Source organism: Neofelis nebulosa, chromosome 7, assembly GCF_028018385.1.
Source record: "Neofelis nebulosa isolate mNeoNeb1 chromosome 7, mNeoNeb1.pri, whole genome shotgun sequence".
Lineage (NCBI taxonomy): Eukaryota > Metazoa > Chordata > Mammalia > Carnivora > Felidae > Neofelis > Neofelis nebulosa.
Genome location: NC_080788.1, coordinates 30,402,719 through 30,415,503, shown reverse-complemented (window position 1 = coordinate 30,415,503; position 12,785 = coordinate 30,402,719). Strand labels below are relative to the sequence as shown.

Sequence of the window (12,785 nt, the reverse complement as noted above, 5' to 3'; positions counted from 1 at the left end):
CTGATATTCAAAGAGATCAAATGACCTCTCATGGTCACAGCCAGTGATTTGGTTGACTCCAGTGTCTCTATATACTATTTCCACTACATCGTGCTTTCTCCTACTTTTTATTTTTTATTTTTATCTATCTATCTATCTATCTATCTATCTATCTATCTCCTACTTTTTACAAGTGAATACAGATGAAGTGATCTGGAAATTAAGATGTAGAAGACATCTGTCAGCTGGGGATGTCAGAGTAGGCTTTATGAAGATGACTTTAGAGTTGGCCTTGAATAGTTAAAAGGCTTTGAATATGTAGGAGCGTGAGAGGAAGGCAACATGGTGAGCAAATATTCTTTAGCATGGGCTTTATCAAATAAGTATTTAATGCTTATTGAATGCGAGGTACTGTTCTAGGTTCTGAGACCATAGCCGTAACGAAACCAACAAACACCATGAAGCTTATGTTCTTGGGGGGGGGGGGGGGATGGACAGTATACCAATTAAGTAAATACTATAAGGTGATAAATGCTCTAGAGGAGAAGTGGGATAGGAAGTGCCGGGGGTGGGAGTCAGGATAAATGGGTTGCAATTTAATGTATTTTAATTTATTAAATAATTTAATTTTTTATGTAATCTTTATACCCAACATGGGGCTTGAACTCTCAACCCTGAGATCAAGAGTTGTGTGCTCTACTGACTGAGCCAGCCAGGTGCCCCTAAATGGGTTGCAATTTTAAATAGAATGTTTGGGAAGGCTTCACTGAGGAAGTGATATATGAGTAAAGATGGAGTAAATCTTGAGTCTTTCAGATAAGTGGCCAATAATTAAAAAGCCCTGAGGCCTGAGTGTGTCTGGCATGTTGGGGAACATAAAGAGGCCAGTGTGGCTGGAGTGGAATGAACACAAAAGAGGAGAGGGGTCGAGGTATGGTCAGGGAGGTATGAGTGTGGTAGGCTACTATGAAGACTTTGGCTTTTAATCTGAGATGGGGAGTAACTGGAAGAGTTGTGAACAGAGAGGCACTGCATTAAAAAATAACAGTTTAATTGAGATATAATTTATACACCATACAATTCAGCCATTAAAAAAAATGGCTTTTGTATCCACAGACTTGTGCAACCATCACCATAATGAATTTTAGAACATTTTTGCCATTTCAGAAAGAAACCTCATGTGCATTAGCAGTCACTCCCATTTTCCTCCAACTTCCTAGCCTTAGGCAACCAATAATCTATTTTCTGACTCTGTGGATTTGCCTGTTTGGGAAATTACATATAAATTATTCGATATGTTATCTTTTGTGACTGGCTGGCTTCTTAACATAATGTTTTTAAGGTTCCTTCATGTTGTAGCATGTATAAGCACTTTATTCCTTTTTATGGCCCAGTAATATTCCATTGTATGTATATACCACCTTCTATTTATCCATCATTTGATGGACATTTGGGTTATTTCCACTTTTGGCCATTATGTATAATGGTGCTATGAATACTTGTGTATAAGTTTTTGTGTGGACTTATGTGTTGTATTTTAAAAGGAGCAAATACACTTGGCAAAGGATAAATTACCTAGGCTCTGAGCCCAGAAGCAACTAGGTTCCAACTGCTACATTTCTTCATTCATTAGCTTTTCTTATGGGGTTAGGTCATTCTATACAGGAATATCCTTGTTGCTTTGTGTTCTATCTCGGTTTCTGCTTTGGGTTTGAGTAAAGATTTGGCCACATTATATTGATATCCTGAAAAGTAAGATATGTTCTATGTGGAGGCTTATATAATAGTAATTAAAATATTCTGATAAAATCTCAGTTTTTGAAAGTTCCTAAGAATAGGTATATCATGTTTTGTATCCTGGGTTGGCATTCATTAGTGGGTCATAAATCAGTTCAGTGAAAGCAGCATTTGAAAAATGAGAAGGAAATCTCAGAGTACATCTCACACAATAGGTATAAACATCACTTTATGAAACTTTTGTTGCAGTTAAACATTTGTGAACCTAGTAAGGATATACTATATGTGTGTTATGTGTACTATATAGATGGTAGTAAAAAAAAAAGTCTCTGGATTGAGAGATCATAGACTCTTAATGTAATTAATTAACAGTGTTTCTCTTGTATTTAATTAAAAAATTTTTTTGGAGAGCACTGAGGTATTGTTCAGCATGGAATATTTAAAACATGCGATATTACATCCAAACAGTATAAAAGAGCAATTTTATTTTTTTGTTTAATGTAATGACAAACTTGTGGTAATGAGACTTCTGTCTTTTTAAGAATAAATGTTTTTATTTTTATTTTTTTTAATTGTAGGAGTCACACCCCAGGGGTTTATGTGGTAAATGAGCTTCTTGGCATACTAACGGAATTAAAGAATGATGGTAAGTGATCAAGCTACCTTAAACACTAACCTGTTTTTTTGTCCTTCCTTCCATCTCTTTTTCATTTATTATCTTTGCAGTATACTCTAGAGCATCAGAGAGCTTTATTTCCTTTTACAGCTTCATAGTATTTCCTATTGATTTGTGTTGTTTTTAAATAGCTCTGATGGGCAAAGTGTAGTAAAAGCATTGCTTGTTTGCCAACTGTGATGGTAAGGAATGTGGCCAAAAACCTGAAAGTAAATTAAAAATGCCTGTGATCATCCATAACAGATAATTCCCATAATGAAAGTATATTCACTTTACTTTTTGTAACATTTCCTGTAATTCTAACAAATAAGAATTGAAAACTGATAGCTTGATAGGGAAAAAGAGAAAATAATTGAGAATTAAGCTTTTGTGTTCTGCCTAATTACCAGGAAGTAAAGAGTTCAAAAAATCTAAAAAACACTTTGGGCTGAGCCTATTAATTTTACAGCAACCATCCTCTGCATTTCTATAGTTCCTGAGGGCATATAGTAATATCATACAAAAGTTATTCCTGGTGCTAACTTGAAAGTATCAAGAAAGGAGGAAGTTGATTCAGTAGCCACTGTTTATTTTTTTACCTGTTTATTTAAAAAAATTTTTAATCTTTATTTATTTTTGAGAGAGAGAGACAAAGCATGAGCAGGGGAGGAACAGAGAGAGGGAGACACAGAATCTGAAGCAGGCTCCAGACTCTGAGCTGTCAGCACAGAACCTGATGTGGGGCTTAAACTCTCGAACCATGAGTTCATGACCTGAGCCGAAGTCGGATGATTAACCGACTGAGCCACCCAGGTGCCCCAGCACTCATTGTTTAAAAGTCAGGGAAGTATGATCAGATTTTCATCCAAAATGGTAAAACTGAAAAGAATTTGTGCTTAGCAGGGCTAACTTCAGTTACTTATTTTTGTTGAATACCTCGTTTACAAATGATGTTCATTTATTCATGATGTACTTATTTCAGTCATTTATTCATGATATCTTTATCATGTCAATTATTCATCATTCATGGGAGAAGATAGATGGTAAATACATAAGTATATGATTTAAAACATAATTGTGAGATGTGCTACAAAGGAGTACAGGTTTGTTCGAGCATATAAAAGGGGTCCTGGCTGAGTCCGGGGGTTAAAGTACTTCGTTTTGAGAGAGTTACTTTTTAAGTTGGGATTTGAAAGACCAGTAGGTTTTATTTATTTATTTTATTTATTTATTTTTTTAAGACCAGTAGGTTTTAGTTGGGCTAAGAGAAACACCATCATCAAGGTGTCATCAAGGATTTGATTGCTTTTCTTCCCTTCTCTCTACCATCTAGTGTGTTTCCATTATATTAAGCTTCTTTATATGATCCTAATTGCCTAGAGGCAGATTTTCTATTTTTTTGGCAGAGTATCACATGACTGATGATGTGTCCTTCTCAGTGAATCACATCAGAAAGCATATGATGGTCAGTTTGTCCTGCTTTTGGTCATGTTACCTTTGATCACTTGGTTAATACAGGATTGTTTTTTCTGTTTAAAGTTTGTGTTTTCTCTTTTGAAATTAATGAGTAGTTTGTTGAGAGAGACTTTGAGGCTGTGTAAATACCCTGTACCTCATCAAATTGTCACCCGCTAGTTTTAGCACTCAGTGATGGTAACACTTATTAAACATCTGTGAGGAAAAGGTTGACATACCCACCTATCTGTGTCTGGACACTTGGATTTTTTATTTTATTTAATGTTGTAGTCTATTAATATCATTATTTATTTTGATGCTCAAATTGTTCCAGATTTAGCCAGTGGAAGCTCCTCCAACCTGGCTTTTGCCATATGTCATTATTCTTTGAGCATTTCTGTACTTTGTAGTGTAACAAACTGATCCAGGTTCATTTGTGTTTTCACTGCCTCATTCTTTTTCCCACCTTATTACACAGGCTAGGGCCTTTTTTTGAAGGGAAGTGGTGATGGTGGGCAAGATCCTTGTCTCTTTCAGCATTATAGCATTAAATATGGTGTTTGTTGTAGTTTGTGAAGAGTTTTATCACATGCTTTTTTTCATCTGTTGAGATGAACATAGGGCTTTACTCCTTTATTTTGCTTATTTGGTATATTACATTAATTGATTTGAAAATGTTATACCAGCCTTGCATATTTGAAATAAACTCAACTTGGTTGTGATATCTTAGCTGGATTTGATGTACAAATCTGTGTGTGTGTGTGTGTGTGTGTGTGTGGTATTTTCACATCTTCACTCTTGAACTGGGGGCCCATGGAACGGGATCCTTTAAGACATTCAACAAACGAGCCCACTCATGCCTGCATGGCACTGTGAAGAGCAAGAAGCCCTTTGTTGGCTGGCTGGGTGGAGTGGCTCTACCCAGAACCAGGGCTTGCAGAGCGGGTCCCCTTAAGACATCAGGGTTTGAATCCCAGCCCAGCGCCTGGGGAGGGGGGAGACTGTGGAGTGGAACAAACTGGTGTGCTGGCATCTACACCGCACTGTGAGGACAGCTTAAATAGAGTGGTTTGGGACACCTGGTCCAGGGAGAATGACTGGAGTGTTGCTATTTTTCTCCCCATCACAACAAGGTGGGGCTTCAGGGAATGGGCAATGGGCCCACAGTGGAGGCATGACGCACCTACACCAAATCACGTCTCTCCACGCCTGGTAACTGCATATCTACTGGAGCAAGCCTGACACTGACCAGACCAGACAGCCCCTCATCCAGACCAACACAGTCACTGGTTCCACCGCACCATCAGATATCTGTCTAATGGTTTTGCATTTTCTGATTTGAGTTTTGGTCAGTCCTTACTGTTTATATACATGTATAAATATATAATTTTTTTTTTTTTTCTTCTTCCTTTTCTTCTGCATGTTCCTTCCCTTCCCTATTCTGGTTACTCTGGTTGTTGGTTTGTTTAAAGAGACATTTTTAATCTATTCTTTTTATACCTCTTCTGTATCTCCTTCTTTATTTTCCCCCCTCTGTCTCTCTGGATTAAGCCATATAGTTCCTCTGATTCTTTGTCTGGTCAGTTTTTTTTTTTCTTTTTCTTTTCTCTTTCCTCACCCCTGTCATTTCTCTCTTATTCCTATGGGATAAGGCTTCTTCTACCACCAACCCCCCCCCCCCCCCCCCCCCACTTAAAGATTTTTTCCAGGGTTACTTCAACAAACAAAGCACACCTGGTAGAAGGCCCAAACCACCACCACGAGTAGGGAAATAAAGCAACCAGAGTCACAACAACAGAGAACATGCAACACACTCCAAAAACACCTCCTGAAGGGCCAAGCCCTGGACAGTATATGAGCCTTTTTTGATATAATAGTGCTCGCAGGTGCAGGCCACATAATAAGCTATTAAAACACACAAGGGACAGAAAACTATGCAAAATGATGATCCAAAAGAATTCTCCTCAAAAGAAATTCCAGGAAGAAATGCCAGCTAGAGAATTGCTGAAAACAGATATAAACAATATCTGAGCAAGAATTTAGAATAATAGTCATAAAATTCATAGCTGGGCTTTAAAAAGCATAGAAGACAGCAGAGAATCTATTGCTTCAGAGATCAAGGAACTAAGAAATAGTCACCATGAATTAAGAAATACTGTAAATGAAGTACAAAATAAACTAGATGCAGTGACATCAAAGATGGAGGAAACAGATGGGAGAATAAGTGAAATGGAAGATAAAATTATGGAAAATGATGAAGCCAAGAAAAAGATAAGAAAATACTAGATGAGGAGGGGGGAATTAGAGAACTAAGTGAGTCAATGAAATGTAATAGTATCCATATCATAGTTTCAGAAGAAAAGAGAAAGGGGCAGAAGGTTTACTTGAACAAATTATAGCTGAAAACTAATTTGGGGAAGGAGGCAGATATCCAAATCGAGGAGGCACAGAGAACTCCCTTCAGATTTAACAAGAATATGTCTTCTCCATGGGATATCATGCTGAAACTGGCAAAATACAAAGATAAAGAGAGAATTATGAAAGCAGCTAGGGACAAATGGGCCTTAACCTACAAGGGTGGACATATAAGGGTAGTAGCACACCTGTCCACTGAAACTTGGCAGGCCGGAAGGGAATGGCAGGAAATATTCAATGTACTGAATAGGAAAAATATGCAGCCAGGAATCCTTTATTCAGCAAAACTGTCATTCAGAATAGAGGGAGACAGAAAGGCTTTCCCAGACAAACAAAAACTGACGGAGTTCATGACCACTAAACCAGCCATGCAAGAGATTGGAAGGGTGACTCTGTGAGTGGAATGCTGCAAAGACTACAGAGGACCAGAGATACCACTACAAGTGTGAAACCTACAGATAACACAATGACACTAAATCCATATCTTTGAATAATCACTCTGAAGGTAAATGGACTAAATGCTCCAATCAAAAGACATAGGATATCAGAATGGACAAAAAAACAAGACCCATCTATATGCTGTCTACAAGAGACTCATTTTAGATCTGAGAACACCTTCAGATTGAAAGTGAGGGGATGGAGAGCCATCTATCATGCTACTGGAAGTCAAAAGAAAGCTGGAGTAGCCGTACTTATATGAGACAAACTAGATTTTAAACTAAAGGCTATAGCAAGAGATGAAGAAGGGCATTATATCATAATTATGGGGATCTATCAAGAAGAGCTAACAATTGTAAATGTTTATGCCCCAACTTGGAGAACCCAAATATATAAATCAGTTAATCACAAACAAAAGCAACCTTATTGGTAAGAATACAGTAATTGCAGGGGACTTTAATACTCCACTTACAGCAATGGACAGATCATCTAGGCAGAAAATCAATAAAGACACAATGGCCTTGAATGATACACTGGACGAAATGGACTTGACATTATTGACATATATTGACATATATTGACATCTTGACATATACTCAGAACTCTTCATCCAAAAGCAGAAGAATACACATTCTTCTCGAGTGCACATGGAACATTCTCCAAGATAGATCACATACTGGGTCACAAAATAGTCCTCAATAGATATAAAAGAATTGAGATCATACCGTGCATATTTTCAGATCACAAAGCTATGAAACTTGAAATCAACCACAAGAAAAAGTTTGGAAAGCCACCAAATGCGTGGAGGTTGAATAATATCCTACTAAGGAATGAATGGGTCAACCAGGCAATTAAAAAAGAAATTAAAAATGTATAGAAGCAAATGAAAATGAAAACAAGACAGTCCAAACCTTTTGGGATGCAGCAAAGGCAGTCCTAAGTGGAAAATACATTGCAATCCAGGCCTATCTCAAGAAATAAGAAAAATCCCAATACAAACTTAACCACACACCCAAAGGAACTAGAAGCAGAAGAGCAAAGAAACCCCAAAGCCAGCAGAAGAAGAGAAATAATAAAGATTAGAGCAGAAATAAATAATATAGAATCCAAAAAAACCCAGTAGAACAGATCAATGAATCTAACAGCTGGTTTTTTAAAAAAATAAAATTGAGAACCCCCTAGCCAGACTTCTCAAAAAGAGAAGAGAGAGAACCCAAATACATAAAAATCATGAATGAAAGAGGAGAGATCACAACCAATCACTCAGATATACAAACAATTTTTAGAGAATACTATGAAAAATTATGCCAACAAACTGGACAACCTGAAATGGACAAATTGCTAGACACCCACACACTACTAAAACTCAAACGGAAAGAAATAGAAAATTTGAACAGACCCATAACCAACGAAGAAATTGAATCATTTATCAAAAGTCTCCCAACAAATAAGAGTCTTGGGCCAGATGGCTTCCCAGGGGAATTCTAACAGACATTTAAAGCAGAGTTAATACCTATCCTTCTCAAGCTGTTCCAAGAAATAGAAATGGAAGGAAAGCTTCTGGATTCATTCTATGAAGCCAGCATTACCTTGATTCCCAAACCAGACAGAGACCCCACAGGCCAATATCCCTGATGAACATGAATGCAAAAATTCTCAACAAGATACTAGCAAATCGAATTCAACAGTGTATTAAAAAGAATTATTCACCATAACCCAAGTGGGATTCATTCCTGGGCTGCAGGGCTGGTTCAACATTTGCAAATCAATGTGATACATCACATTAATAGAAGAAAGGGTAAGAACCATATGATTTTGACAATATGTGCAGAAAAAACATTTGACAAAATACAGCATCCTTCCTTATTAAAAAACCTCAGGAAACTCGGGATAGAAGGAGCATACCTTAACATCAAAAAAGCCATATATGAGGAAAAGCCATATATGAGGGGCACTTGGGTGACTGTTGATTGAGCATCCGACATTGGCTTGGTCATGGTCTTGCAGTTTGTGAATTACAGCCCCACGTTGGGCTCTGCTGACAGCTCAGAGCCTGGAGCCTGCTTTGGGTTCTATATTGCTCTTTCTGCCTCTCCCCCACTCATGATCTGTCTCTCTGTCTCAAAAATAAATACACATTAAAAAATAAAAAAAAGCCATATATGAAAAGCCCACAACTAATATCATCCTCAATGGGCAAAAACAGAGCTTTCCTCCTGAGATCAGGAACACAACAGAGATGTCCACTATCACCACTGTTGTTTAACACGGTGTTGGGAGTCCTAGCCTCAGCAATCAGACAACAAAATGTAATAAAAGGCATCTAAATTGGCAAAGAAGAAGTTCAGACTCACTTTTTGCACATGACATGACACTCTACATGGAAAACCTGAAAGACTCCACCAAAAAGCTGCTAGAACTGATACATGAATTCAGCAAGGTTGCAGGATACAAAAATCAGTGTACAGAAATCGGTTGCATTTCTATGCACCAATAATGAAGCAACAGAAAGAGAAATCAAGAAATCGATCCCATTTGGAATTGCACCAAGAACCATAAAATACATAGAAATAAATGTAACCAAAGATGTAAAAGATCTATATGTTTAACTATAGAAAACTTATGAAAGAAATTGGAGAAGACACAAAGAAATGGAAAAACATTCCATTCTCATGGATTGGAAGAACAAATATTGTTAACATGTTGATACTACCCAAAACAATCTACACATTCAATGCAATCCCAACCAAAATAACACCAGCATTTTTCACAGAGCTAGACAAACAATCCTAAAATTTGTATGAAACCACAAAAGACCCCAAACAGCCAAAGTAATATTGAAGAAGAAAACCAAAGTAGGAGGCATCACAATCCCAGACTTTAGTCTCTACTACAAAGTTGTAATCATCAAGACACTATGGTGTTGGCACAAAAACAGGCACACAGACCAATGGAACAGAATAGAGAACCCAAAAACGGACCCACAAATGTATGGCCAACTCATCTTTGTCAAAGCAGGAAAGAGTATCCAATGGAAAAAAGGCAGTCTCTTTAGCAAATGGTGCCTGGAGAACTGGACAGCAACATGCAGAAGAATGAAACTGGACCACTTTCTTACACCATACATAAAAATAAACTCAAAATGGATGAAAGACTTAAATGTGAGACAAGAAACCATCAGAACCCTAGAGGAGAAGACAGGCAACAACCTCTTTGACCTCAGCCATAGCAACTTCTTACTCGACACATCTTCCGAAGGCCAGGGAAATAAAAGCAAAAATGAACTATTGGGATCTCATCAAGATAAAAGACTTCTGTACTGCAAAGGAAACAATCAACAAAACTGAAAGGCAAATGACAGAATGGGAGAAGATATTTGCAAATGACACATCGGATAAAGGGTTAGTATCGAAAATCTATAAAGAATTTACCAAACTCAACACCTGAAAAATAAACAATCCAGTGAAGACATGGGCAGAAGACATGAATAGACACTTTTCCAAAGAAGACATCCAGATGGCCAACAGACATATGAAAGATGCTCAACATCACTCATCATCAGGGAAATACAAATCAAAATCACACTGAGACACCACCTGACACTGGTCAGAGTGGCTAAAATTAGCAACTCAGGAAGCAACAGATATTGGCAAGGATGTAGAGAAACGGGAACCCTCTTACACGGTTGGTGGGAATGCAAACTAGTGCAGCCACTCTGGAAAACAGTATGGACGTCCCTCAAAATATTAAAAATAGAACTACCCTTTGACCTAGCAATTGCACTACTAGGAATTTATCTAAAGGATACAGGAATGCTGATTCATAGTGGCACTTGTACCCCAGTGTTTATAGCAGCGCTTTCAACAATAGTGAAAGAATGGAAAGAGCCCAAATGTCCATCAACTGATGAATGGGTAAAGCAGATGTGGCTTATATCTACAATGGAATACTACTTGGCATCGAGAAAGAATGAAATCCTGCCATTTGCAACAACCTGGGTGGAACTGGAGAATATTATGCTAAGTGAAATAAGTCAGAGAAAGACAGGTATCATATGTTTTTACTCATATGTGGAAGTTGAGAAACTTAAGACCATGGGGAAAGGGAAAGGGAAAAAATAGTTTTAGGAAAGGGAAAGGGAAAAAATAGTTTTAAACAGAGAGGGAGGCAAACCCATAAGAGACTTAAATACAGAGACCAAACTGAGGGTTGATGGTAGGGCACGGGGGAGAGGGGAAAATGGTTCATGGGCATTGAGGAGGGCACTTGTTGGGATGAGCACTGGGTGTTGTGTGTAAGCGATGAATTACGGGAATCTACCCTCAAAACCAAGAGCACACTGTATGCACTGTATGTTAGCCAACTTGACAATAAATTATATTAAAAAAATATATAGTTTGAACTGGCAATTTACTTTGCTTGTATTATCCTGTTAGGTTCTGTTATCAGGGTGATGCAGGCCTCATAAAATGAGTTGTGTTCCTTCTATTTTATTTTCTTTATGAAGTTAGTGTAATTTTTTGTTTACATGGTTTGGAAAATTCACCAGTGGAACCCATGGGCTCTGGATTTTTTCTTTTGTGGGACTCAGTTTCTTTAATAAATACTCAGATTTTGTTTCGTTTTATGCCAAAGTTTGATAATTTATGTTTTCCAAGGAATTTGCATTTCATCAAATACTGTAAATTGATATTTTTAATATCCTTTTTTTTCCCTTAAAGGTTGGAGGTTCTAGAATCTACAGTGATGTTTCATTTTAATCAACATTTCATTGGTGTTTTCAAATAGCCCATTTTAGGTTTTATTATTAGTTTTTTATTATCATAGGTTTGTCTTGTATTTTATTTATTTTTGGTGCTTAATATTTCCTTCTTTTTTGGAATTAATATGCTACTGTTTCTAGTTTCTTGAGATAGAGACTCAGATAATTGGTTTTTAGCTTTTTGACATTCTCTCATTTATGGCTATACATTTTCCTTTAAGCATGGCTTTGGCTGCTGTACAAGTACTGATGTATCATATTTTTATTATGATTCAGTTGAAAGTATTTTAAAATTTACAGTGTGGCTTCTTGTGTGTATGTTAGTTAGAAATGTATTGCCTAATTTCCTAACGTACAGGGATTCTTCTGGTTGTCTCTCTTTGGTACTTTCTATTCTTTGAAATTTAGTGCGGCCTGCTTATGACCCAGGATATCAACAGTCTGGAAAATTCCATACACTGGAAAAGAATGTATATTCGATCATTGTTGAGTGTTGGGTTCCAGATGTGTCAGATATGTCAAGTTTGCTCGTTACGTTGTTCAGACTTCTGTATTGTTAACTCTTTTTGTCTATTCTGCCATCTTCTTAAGAGGTATGTTAAAATCTTCCATAGTAATAGTGTTTTTTTTCTATTTCAGTTTTTCCTTTTATGATATTAGATGTATATTTAGAATTGTTACATTTTACTGGTTGATGAACCTTTTATCATTTTGAAATATCACTCTGTCTCTAGCAGTAATCCTTGCCTTAATGTTGGCTTTGTTCAATATTGATATAGTTACCATTCTTTTTTAAATTTAATTCCAGCAGAGTTAACATACAGTGTATATTAGTTTCTGGTATACAAAATAGTGATTCAACAATTCTCTGTATTAGTTTGTCTCTTGTTCTTGTTCATTTGTTTGATTTCTTAAATTCTGTATATGAGTGGAATTGTATGCTATTTGTCTTTCTCTACCTGACTTATTTTACTTTGCATTATACACTCTAGACCCATTCATGTTGTTGCAAATGGCAAGATTTCATTCCACCTTATGGCTGAGTAATATTCTAATTTATGTGTATACTACATCTTTATCCATTCATCTGTCAATGGCTGCTTCCATAATTTCACTGTTGTAAATAATGCCGCAATATAGAGATGCATATATCTTTTTGATTTAATGTTTTTATATTCTTTGGGTAAATACCTCATAGTGGAATTGCTGGATCATATTGTAGTTCTATTTTTAATTTTTTGAGGAACCTTCTTACTGTTTTCTTCAGTGGCTGTGCCATTTTGCATTCCCACCAGCAGTGCACAGGGTTCCTTTTTCTCCACATCCTCACTGGCACTTACTGTT

At 36.9% G+C, this 12,785-nt stretch overlaps 1 protein-coding gene across 3 annotated transcripts in view; it reads left to right on the top strand.

Moving 5' to 3' along the window:
• The window catches only part of SCAPER (S-phase cyclin A associated protein in the ER), a 525,678-nt gene that overhangs the window by 5,342 nt on the left and 507,551 nt on the right, over nucleotides 1–12,785 (top strand). For all 3 annotated transcript variants that reach the window (XM_058736955.1, XM_058736953.1, XM_058736954.1), the window contains exon 2: nucleotides 2,295–2,362. In XM_058736955.1, coding sequence (XP_058592938.1) covers nucleotides 2,357–2,362 — 6 coding nt within the window. In that variant the 5' untranslated portion in view covers nucleotides 2,295–2,356. The remainder of the gene's footprint in view (nucleotides 1–2,294; nucleotides 2,363–12,785) is intronic.